A 12,629-nucleotide genomic window follows, 5' to 3' on the forward strand; every position below is an offset into this window, starting at 1 on the left:
ATTATTTTGTACGCTATCGATTTTCTCCTGATGAGTGATAGCCGAAAGAGCTCTTGAGAAACTTCCGCCTATTTTATTCAAAACTGTATATAAATGCTGTACCTCCAAACATTTATATATATATATATATATATATATATATATATATATATATATATATATATGTGGAATCTCGTTAGATTCGGCCACTCTAATGAGTCGTAGACGACAAAGCACGTATCAATGGATAATTATATTATATATATATATATATATATATATATATATATATATATACATATACATATATTTGGTAAAACTGGTAATTAGTAAAAACCTGATGAAAGTGCTCAATACTATTGCAGAGCAAATATGTGTTATATTTTTTTATTACTGTTGTATCTGTTTGGTTACATATGTTTCAGATGTTGGACCATGTTTACGATCCAACAGCCTCTTTTTACGTATTTCTGCTAAAACACTTCTTCCTAATAACAATTTCTGTAAGGTTTTACGATTGCTTTTGCATCGTAAACATGGTCCAACATCTGAAACATATGTAACCAAACAGATAAAACGGTAATAAAAAATAACACACACACATATACACACACACACAAACACACACAAACATATATGTATATATATATATATATATATATATATATATATATATATATATATATATACATACGTGTGTTATTTTTTATTACCGTTTTATCTGTTTGGTTATATATATATATATATATATATATATATATATATATATATATATATATAAGCAGTTTGAAGAAATTCTGTACCTACAAATATATATATATATATATATATATATATATATATATATATATATATATATATATAAGCAGTTTGAAGAAATTCTGTACCTACAAATATATATATATATATATATATATATATATATATATATTGGAATCTCGTTAGATTTGACCATTCTTATGAGTCATAGACGGCATAGCACATATCAGTGGATAATTATATTATATATATACATATATGTATATATATATATGTATATATAAGGTAAAACTGATAATTAGTAAAAACCTGATGAGAGTGCTCAATACTGTTGCAGAGCAAATATGTTTTATATTTTTTAAGCGTAGTACGTTGTTAGCGACTCTAATTTGGCTGCTAATCTGGGTTGTCATAGTTAGTTACATTAAGCAATGCAAGTGCAGTAAGACACGAAGACAGCATTGAGGGAATGTGACAGAAGGTTAGCTTTGTAGACAGAGCAGGACCTTTCATCTTTTATTGCAATAGATAATAATTTCTAAATCGATAAAAAGTTTCATAGAAGTGAAACTGTGAATGTTGTTGTTTTTTACTAAACATTAAAAATATGATTATCTTCATAAAATTAAGTTGTGTAATCATAGCAAATGACTAAATATTTAATAAACAAGTAACATCGCATTTCCATCGGGACAAGTTGACATAGACAGCAGTAAATGAAGTCTAAATCTGACATCGTTAATTTATTCAAGAAGGCTGCGCCTCTCTTCCGCTTGCTTGCATCATGGCCGACGGCAACAAGAAGAGTCTTCCAATGTCATCATATCTTAAAACTCTCAGATTTTTTCGCTGCATTATCAAATTACTTTGACTCTTCAAATTGTCTCGTGTTTCTTGCGCAATCAGTCTATATTTTATAGGTATTGTGTTCATATCCATATGAAATATGGAATTATTTATGCATTTCATCTTTCATAGGTATTGTGTTCATATCCATATAGAATATGGAATTATTTATGCATTTCATCTTTCATAGGTATTGTGTTCATATCCATATAGAATATGGAATTATCTATGCATTTCATAATATTATTTTATATAATGTAATAACATTTGCAAAAAAACAAAGAATAAACTATCTCATGTATACGCACGATCTCAAACTATTTGCAAAAAAACAACAAAGAATAAACTATCTTTCATATGTATTGCATATAGAATATGAAATTATTTATTCACAATATTATTTTATATAATAATAATAATAATAATAATAATAATAATAATAATAATAATAATAAGTTATTCAAGGCGGTTTAAAGGTTAGACCAAAGAAGAGCTGGGGCATCTCAGCAAAGGTGAACATAAAACTCATGAGTATGCACTATGCAATACACCAGCAGTGTAATACTGATTTACTCTATGTAAAAATGAAAGACAGGAGAAGAGGGCTGGTTTGTACTGTAGACTGTATCAATGGCGCACACACATACACACAAAAAGAAATAGAAAAATGCATAATACAGAACACAGAAAGTCTAATCATTCAGCAAGAGATACTGAAAAATAAATAGAAGAAAGAAGAAAAGAAAAAAAGGGGGGAAAGAGAAACAGCTACGCGTACGATTCATAAGAAAAATGAACATTGCTACAAAAAGGAAACCTAAAGAGATAAACTGAACCGCCAACAACAACCGCAATTAAAACAAACTATATCAAAGCAAAGCCCGACTAAGCACAAGAAAACAACGAATGCAAACTGTGGACAACGAGATGAAACAATAAACCACATAATTAGTGAATGCTACTAACAAGATTATAAAACTAGACACGAGCAAGTGGGGAAGGAAGGACAGATTTACATTTTTGATTGTGTGATGCCTTTGCGAATAATAATAATAATAATAATAATAATAATAATAATATTAATAATATTAATAATAATAATATTAATAATAATAACAATTACAACAAAAATAACAACAACAATAATAATAATAATAATACAAAGTTACTATACATTATAATAATAATTATATTAACAACAACAATAATAATAATAAGAAGAATTACAACAACAACAGCAATAATAATGATAAATAATAATAATAATAACACCAATAATAATAATAATAATTATTACAACAACAACAATAATAATAAAAAAATAATAATAACAAGAAATAATAATAATAATAATAGTAACAACAACAATGATAATAATTACAACAACAACAATAATAATAATAATAATAATAATTATATTAACAACAACAATAATACTAAGAAGAAGGATTACAACAACAACAGCAATAATAATAATAATAATAATAACACCAATAATAATAATTATTATTACAACAACAACAACAATAATAATAAAAAATAATAATAACAAGAAATAATAATAATAGTAATATTAACAACAACAACAATCATAATTAGGACAACAACAACAACAATAATAATAATAATTATATTAACAACAACAACAATAATACTAAGAAGAAGAATTACAACAACAGCAATAATAATAAAAATAATAATAATAATAATAACACCAATAATAATAATAATTATTACAACAACAACAACAATAATTATAAAAAATATAATAACAAGAAATAATAATAATAATAATAATAATAATAGTAATATTAACAACAACAACAACAACAATAATAATTACGACAACAACAAAAACAACAACAACAACAACAATAATAATAATAATAATAATAATAATAATAATAATAATAATAATAATAATAATAATACAAAGTTACTATACAGTTTACTATAACAAATTTTCCCCTCACTTAATAATCATACACGACTTCAGATGAACAAAAAATGGATACAGGAACAAGAAAACATGGACGCTTCACCTCTTATCTATAGATAAAAGCAAAAGTAGGAGAAAAAATGATAAATATTGGTTACACGAAAGCATATGCGTGAATCCATAGTCTTGACATGGCAATTCTCTGAATCCGCATGTTTTATGTAAATAGTTGCAAGGAAACAAACACAAGGAAATAATTCGACACTTTTTCAGTTGAAACAACAGACATTTATTTACAAGTACTTCCAGAACTTGGAAAGGCTTATTGTCACTCTAATTCAAGTGAAAACCAATAGCTTCTGCCAGCGAGTAACCAATGGCAAGAAGCTGTTGCGATAATGCAAATTTATTTGCAAATGTTATCGAAAGAGGTGGAGAGTACAGGAAACCGAGGGAGACTTATTGTCACTCAGCTTGAAGGGAACACCACAAGCTGTCGTCAAGAAGAGATCTTTGATGACCTGTGTGAAAGCTCCTTGTGAGCCAATAATAATAATAATGGAACAACCGTGTGCCCATATTTTCAGTGAAAGGTATTCTTTATTTTAATCTTTATTATCAGTAATCTTTTTTACATGAAGGCAACTATAAAGAATACTTTAATACATGACTGTATTTCCTGTCTTGAATCTTATCAGTAATTTTGAAAATCAAGCATCCTCAGCTATACTCATGATATAAAATTTGCATACAGGAGTATCGTTACTAGCCGGACACACGTAGATTCACTGCTATTATATAAATTACGTTTCATTATATTATGCATCTTCTTTAGATACAAAAAAATCCAACAAGTTAAATAACTGAAGACACACGTTCTGTATTTCAAAAATCAATCAAATACTTCATTTTTTAGTATGGTTTTGTAGCATTTATTCTAAGTATAACACGATGAAGACTCCGATTTCACCCAAGTTAATATCGTATCCTGGTCAAACGCGACCAATATAACATGGTGAAGATCTTTGTGCTTACCGGTTAAAATTTCGGAACATCCACGGAAGCTCAATAGAGTGGTCGTGGTTAATTCGAAGATGACGGGGTTGATGCGCGATTAGTGTATTTCCTGCCTCATCAGTGGTTTGTAGGGGGAAAAACGAATTAAAAAAAACAAAACAAAGTGAACAACTTAAGTCTCCAGAAATACTCTTTTCGCGGGCAGTATTTCGTGGGCGCTGGGTTTGAGTCCTCTCTCTCTCTCTCTCTCTCTCTCTCTCTCTCTCTCTCTCTCTCTCTCTCACTCTTTCTTGCTAGCTGTCTCCTGAAAGAAATTTCTCCAATTGGTATAATTCACTTGTTAGTTAGTCACGAATTCCATACGTAACAAATAATTGACCCCAGACGTAAATCCCTGGGTTCTCGTTTATAAAGATTAATTATTAAATAAATTCTGGATACAAATAATTATGGCAAGGAAAATATATGCAATATCTTTTTTCTTTCAACAAACAGCCTGCTTAAATTGTGACGCAAACGTGACTATTTTTGAAAAATAATTATCTTTCTTCCCTCTCTTTATCTGCCGATCAATGAAAATGGCGGCATACCGCATATCGCGGGTGGTGAAGTGGGCAACCCCGACTCTCAAATTAAACTGGAAGTTCTGGTCTCCTCTGGCTTTTTTACTAAAGAAAAACGGTCAGCACATCCTTATGTAATGTGTGGAGTTTTAGAAGTCTGGGTTTCGTATTCAACTAATCCGTCTTCATTGCATCAAACTTTGATTCGCCCTGATTGGCTAAGTTGGCCAAATCACTTGTGCATATTAATGAGGTGATTTCCCAAAGGAAATTGAATTTTTCCACACAAGTTTCCCACACGGCAAAATCCTAAAAACCTTGACCTCAACGTCATATCCACGACAAAACAATACTATTCGACATCATGTCACAGTTCCCATCATCAAACAATATTATTAATTATGTTATGATTCAGTCTTCTTATTCCCGACGTTATTCTTTTTCCTCTTGTATTTTGCGTTACCAACCAAAAAGTTTGGATCAGCAAGACCACTGGTAAGTGCCCAGGATTGTTTACATAATAAAAAAGAGTCTAATTCCGCTCTAATGTAGCATTACTCATGTAATTTTCAACCATCACATATGGTTTGGTCACAGAAGTAGGTTATGCTTTCCTATTTTTAAATAGCATTCGACAGGTGTCTACAATTCACAATGATCTCATGTCTTTTGTTAAGCAACTTTATTAACTCTGATTTGAATTGTTTCATTTGTTTTCATGCTTTGAAATGTCATTAATCATTTTTTTCTATTCACATTGAACGTATAATTATGTTTACATAAATCGTAACGAATGATTTCAATTGCTTTACTTTTATGTTATTCCAGTGATTTGAAACGTGTATTAACAGTGTTTTCAATTCACAGCGCAATTATAAACGAATTTGAAAAAAAAGCCACATATGTTGAAATCATTTCGAGTCTATAACTTAAAACTCTTTTCTTATTTCTTTTGTAGGTAAGTACCGAGTTTTATTTTTCGAATCATCGTAGTTGTATCTTAATCTGAGCAACCAGAAATCAAAATTAAGGTAGGCCGAACACCTTTTTTCCTCATGGATAAAAGTAGAATGCATGCATTTTTGTAATTTACAAAAGTTTTAACATTAATTGCCTAAAACTGTGACTAGCTACGATCATCAAAGGTCCCAGATTATACTGACAAAATACCTGCATGCAAATTGGTCGTAAACAACAACACTATGCGATATCCTAACCGAATAGTCAAAGTTACAGTAGATACGGTTTTTCCAGGTTACGATGTCAAATACGATGTTTTCCAGCCCCTGATTATGGTATTTGTCCCGCCTTAACGTGTTATTCATAATGTTATTTGATTATATACATGTGTAGTATATACTGTACTGTATTTTGTTACTAATTTTTAATGCCGTATCTCGGAGTTCTACTTTATATATGATATATAATAAATTATATATCTTATCACAGCAAACATCTCATCCGATTAAGTGCACTCAGGCTATAAAAGCTGTTAGATTACAACAAACCACAGCTAAAAAATTTATGTTGCTTATATTCAAGCCTTAATTGTATTGACTATTTGTATTTAACATTGTACACGATGAGAGATCATGTTTTTTTTTGTTTTTTTGTTTTTTTTTTTGTTTTTTTGTTTTTTTTTGTTTTTTTTTTGTTTTTTTTTGTTTTTTTTTGTTTTTTTTTGTTTTTGTTTGTCTTTTTTCGTATTATTTTCTTAGTTTTGTAAATTGAATTGTAATTTTGCTGATTATTTGACAAATAATATTTTTACTGGGTTTTGCTATTTTTTTTTTTAGCTTAGATCTTATTTTCGGAATTATAATTAAAGATTAGCTTTTGAAAGCAACATAATACCTCTTAATCCTACTACAAATCCTTCGTCCAAGTTGCAACTACTCTTTTTTTTCAGGTTCGTTACGACGTTTCCTTAAGAAGGGATGTTTTAACGCGGACTTAGTGTCAGTGATGAGCTTAAGTAAAGTATTTGTATTTTTTAAGAGATAAAATAAAGTTTAATCGAGTTTATTTAAAATGAAAACAAAATCTATTATATAAATGTCACGTCTATTAGTGTATGTATGTATGTATGTATGTATGTATGTATGTATGTATGTATGTATGCATAAAACCTTCGACAGATGAAAGGAATTTTCACAAAATGGATATTTGTTGAAGCTGACCCTTCGGGCGAAAAAATGCCCCAAAACATTAATTCTTTCACTCTCGACGAGGCAGTTTTCTAGAAGGGAGTCGCTTTTTCGCAGATATCTTTAAAAAATCAGCAACTCTTTTTTATTAAATGCCCTTAATTTTGACGTTCGTCAATTCCGGTTTTGCGATGGACGCAACAGCAAAGACGTTCACGGTTTTTTCTTTCACTTTGTTTTCCTCCTTCGCGGTAGGGGTTCGAGCCTGCCTGCCTACTACCAATTTTTTTTTTTTGTTCAACACACACCTTCAAACCCCCGGGCAACGCCCGACACTCAGGCTAGTATATTATAAATTAAACATCATAGACTAATTGTCCTTTTTTCACGGATATATCACACAGTGGACTAATCCGCAAATAAATAAATAAATAAATAAATAAAATGAGTAATTGGAAAATAAAATTTAAAATAGGAAATTCTGGGGGATTTATTTGCCTATAAGCAAGAAGCACTAACCCATGAAATTTGACGGCTATTTCTGAACCATGATATTTTATTTTGCTCTCATAGCTGTTTCATGAAGTGACAAAGTTAGGTTAGGTGCGATTGCTTAAGAGAAACACATCAGCGCCATACTTGCTTCCAGATGACTAACGATATTTACTAATAGAAATGCCAGACAGCAAAATAATGTATTTATTTTTCACGCATAATAGCAACGGAAATCCACTAAAATAAATACTGAGTTTCTTTTTATTTTTCACTGCTTTTGGCGTAGACAGGTGAGACTGGACGATTACTTTCCAATGTCAGACTTTTCTGATAAAAATATAGGACGGTGCAATGCAACAGAGCTCGGACGCGCGTATGCAAATTTATACAAACTGCGAAAAGACGTAATCGTAAAGATGACTATGGAAAATGACTATAGGAAGAACATGTGTAAAAGGCAGAGGAGCACGTTCGAGCTCACATTTGAGAGCTCCTTCAGGAACACGTAAGAGAGCACGTTACCGTGCATGTTAGAGACGTGGGTGGCGTCACGGCCGTAACGAGAAGTCACGTCTGGTAGGAGAATGCGTAAATAGATATCGCTGTTAAACAAAACAAAAAAGAGTCGGATAATTCTTTGCCTTCTGTTCCTTGCGACGTAGACTGCATACAAGGAATGGGTCCCGTATGTAAACCTGTTACGTTACAGCAACGGGTTTGGATAAAATGACATAATCCTCGCCAAGATTTGATATTTTGATAAACTGAATGCAAAAACGAATTAAAAATTACTGTAACAAATGGTTAAGTTATTCTTATCCTAGCTGTTGTATCTCATCACTCTACAACTAAAAAAGTATTCCTAAGTAACCAAGCATTTCCTCCATTGTTTTCCTGCAATTAAAATAAGTTTACACTCGAATCTGGATTTAGATTTTTAGTTCCGATCTATTGTACTTCCTAGCCAATTTTTAACAAAAAAAAGAAAAAAAACACTCGTTTAGCCAAAATGACTATCTTATTTTCGGAATTATAATTAAAGATTAGCTTTTGAAAGCAACATAATACCTCTTAATCCTACTACAAAGCCTTCGTCCAAGTTGCAACTACTCTTTTTTTCAGGTTCGTTCTATTATATAAAGTGCACGTCTATTAGTGTATGTATGTATGTATGTATGTATGTATGTATTAGTCAATTTCCCCACTCTCTATCGGTTCATCCATCCATAGCCTTGAACCCCTGGAGAGGCATAGGCCATCTACAACTTTGTAGATGCTTTTGTAGCGAAGAGTTCATTTTTCATGGTGAGTCTGCTAGCATCACACCCAATCTTCCCAAAAGGCACATACAGCGCCTAGCATTCCCAAATAGTCACCCATCTTATACTGGTCAGACTGAACGTTGCTTAACTTCGGTGATATGGCGAGAACCGGTATGTCAACGTGATTGCTCCGTACACTCTCTGCCTAAACCTAAATGTGGATTCCATCAACACAGCTTCTTTCCTGGAACTGCCCGACTGTGTAACTCTGTTCCGCTGGCGTGCTTTCCAGCGGACTACAATATTCTCGTCTTCAAGTTTAACGTAAACAATTTCTTATTGAATCGTCCCCGTAATTAATCTAATTATACCAAAACATAAACTATTACTTCGATACTGTCCTAATGACTACAATACATACATTAACCCTTATCCTCGAGTGGCCTATGGGCCTTGATATGTGATAACTTCTTTGTAAATAACAAAGGTATAAGTTATTCCCATACTAGAATTATCTTATGGAGATCCATATCAGGATTCTCCATCTTTGCGTGTCTTTGAAATGCGTCGTCATACAAAAGCGTCACATTTTTTTTTTTTTTACGTAGACCTTTACATTGTGGTTGCATTCTGCGGGATTTTCACGTTGCCCGAGTTGGGCAGTAGAGGGTAGACAAGGTAGTGTTGTATTGTACGATCCTCATTTTCACATTCGCAGGTGCTTGGGTAATTTTTGTAGCCCCATCCAATTTCGGCCGATCCATACATGTAAAAAAGGCTGGTGATTGTTTTTCACTGGGACCAGGATGTTTTTGAACCAGAAGTAAAGTCACAGAAGGGAAGCTTCTCATGCCAGTAGATGGGAGCATTTTCGAGCAGCATCTAATATAGCTGGTCCTGAGATGTGAAAACTTATCTTTAGAATCCGTATTCATTGAGTGATTTTGGTCTTGAGATGTGAAAACTTATCTTTAGAATCCGTATTCATTGAGTGATTTTGGTCCTGAGATGTGAAAACTTATCTTTAGAATCCGTATTCATTGAGTGATTTTGATTCTAGAAAACGTCTCCAATTAAATATCATGAGATTTAAAAAAAAAATGATAATCAAAGAATTAAGATTTACTAGCATTTCAGCCTGGCATTGCCCGGGTGTTTGGAGGTGTATGTTGAGCAAAAAAAAAAAAAAAAAAGCGGTCAATTTTTATTTAAATTTGACCCCTATTATGACCACTTAATATGTACTGTGTTCGGCTCAAATCAAGTTAGTAAGTTAGATTCATGCCCAAGGAACATATATATAAAATTACCAGCGTTTAGACCCAAAATTGTTGGAGGAGTTTGGTAGAGTTCTCAAAGGTCAAATCGTTGAACTTTGATACCTTAGCAGTCAAATTTCTGGCCGAAAACCGATCACAAAGATTTTCCTAAATCTTAGTACCCTTTATATCAAATGTCGAGTCTGTAGACTGAAAATTGACAGAATTATTGCGTAAGGAAACGTACACACACGCACATGCACGTTAACTTTTAAAGATATATAGATAGATTGGCGTTTCTTGAGGATGAATTATTGTAACTAAATCAACTCAAATTTCTCCAAAGAAACTCATTTATATATGTGGAAATAGTTCTTACTCGATGTCTTATTTCTGCTGTACTTTTTAATCGGACGCATCAAAACTTTCACAAAGAACTTCCACGCCCGTCTTTGTCCCCTATCCATAAAACCAAATTAAAATATACATAGTACACATTAGTCAACCCGCCTATCAACTCTGTCTCGAAATTCATAATGATCAGATTATTTGTGTGGGATTAATACTATGTAGAAAGTATAAACACGTGTATATTATCTAGAATTATATAAATGCAACTTTGTGTGTGTGTGAGAGAGTTCTTCCCTTATAGACTCCGAAACGTCTGAACAGATTTTCTTAAAAATGTACAGAAATTATTTAAAAATCGAAATCCCATAAGTCTGGGAGTCATGTTGGTTAAGCTTTGTTTCACAATACCCCCGATAATTACCATAATCGATAATCGAAACCGTTATTTTTCAATGTCATAGCCTAGCAACAATGATAGAACAACGGGCCGTCAAAATTCTACTGTGGGTAAGTTGATATCGTGTTTTTTTTTTTACGTGGTCTGTAGTTTCAACCTCCGCACATAAATTTCCTAATTTTTCATTAACTGCAAAGAATTTTTATAAGACTTAAAAATGTGTTGTTTTTTTTGTGTGTGTGTGTGTGTGTGTTTTGTTTTTTGTATGACATGGTCTGTAGGTTCAAACCCCGCACGTCAATTTCTTATTTTTTTTCCGTTAACTGGAAAGAAGTTTATATAAAATAATTTCATAAAAGAAACAATAGGTTCTCTAGAGTGCAATGTATAATAACATATATTTTGGACTAAGTTAATGCATGGGGGCACGTGAAGCTCCCCCCCCCCCAGGGCGATTTTACGGATTTTGATGACAATAAAAATATAGGAGTGTAAAATATTTGTTTATCATCATTCAATCCGGGGAAACGTCGGGTCTCCCTGCTAGTTATATATATTATATTACATATGAGGGTCGTTTGCAAACGAAAACTTTATGTTTGTAAAACTCAAAAAGTTTAAGAGCTACAAAGACGAGAGTTGACCCATTAAAAACGAGTGACCGTTTGTGTTTACAAATTTATGTTTCTACATAGTCACAACCATTCGCAATGCACTCTTGCCAGCGATGAACGATGGCTGTGGATAGGTGTAAGCAAAACCTTCGGGGTTTTTTTTAATTCAAAAAGTTGAAGATCAACGAATACTGAAGTTGAACCATTAAAACGAGAGACCGTCTCCAGAATTTATTTTTCTGCGTAGGCATCACCATTCTCAATGTACTTTTGCCAGGGATTCAATCATTCATCTTTGATTCGGAAGCATGTTTTTGGCATAGATCTCGTGCTATAGTCTCGTACCGTCAATATCTGCAACAGAGAGATAAAACTATTATAAGTGTCCACAACAATGCAATTTTCAATCTTCTCTAATCTATCCAGGCGGAATAAAAAAAATAGGAGGCATTAATTTTGGAACGCCGCTTGTAAAAACTTTTTAAATAAATACAGATTGTGATTAATCGCATTTTTGTATTCAAGTCCTTTTTTTTTACACAGTGATCACCACTTATCAAGACCCGGAAGCCACTCAGGGATAAGGGTTATTGCAAGTACATTACGTTAGTGTGGAGATTTGATGAAGTGTTTACTTAAGGGGGCGGTTCATTAGGAATTTGTTAACATTGGACTTGAAGACATCCAAGTTGTAGTCCAGTGGGAAGCAGGCAGACGGAACAGAGTTCCACAGGCGTACAGTTCTAAGAAATAAGCTTTGTTCATGGAATCCGCGTTTTGATTTAGACACAGATAAAGAGTGGGGGAAATTTTTCAGTGGATTCAGCTAGACGGGTGTTTTTCGTGAAAGATTGGCGAGGGAGGACCAGAGATTGGAGTTCAGACGAGCACCTGCCATGGAAATAACGATAAAACAAGGAAGCCACGAAGTCTATTTTGTACTCTGTCAAGGCAGGATAGGCTGTTTTTTGCAGCTCCTGCCCAGATATGGCAACAGAATT

General features: G+C 32.5%; 1 protein-coding gene across 4 annotated transcripts in view; it reads left to right on the plus strand.

The window, feature by feature from the left end:
* Window positions 1-12,629, plus strand: part of LOC145239969 (uncharacterized) — a 1,025,820-nt gene that overhangs the window by 351,710 nt on the left and 661,481 nt on the right. Inside the window, exon 2 of one of the 4 annotated variants that reach the window (XM_080103559.1) lies at window positions 6,062-6,667. The exons of the other annotated variants lie outside the window; for them this stretch is intronic. Within the exon in view, the coding sequence (XP_079959685.1) occupies window positions 6,062-6,096 (35 nt within the window). The 3' untranslated portion in view covers window positions 6,097-6,667. Of the gene's footprint in view, window positions 1-6,061; window positions 6,668-12,629 lie in introns of those variants that run through there. 4 annotated transcript variants of the gene reach the window in all.

Source organism: Euprymna scolopes, chromosome 19, assembly GCF_053919585.1.
Source record: "Euprymna scolopes isolate OS-2025 chromosome 19, ASM5391958v1, whole genome shotgun sequence".
Lineage (NCBI taxonomy): Eukaryota > Metazoa > Mollusca > Cephalopoda > Sepiida > Sepiolidae > Euprymna > Euprymna scolopes.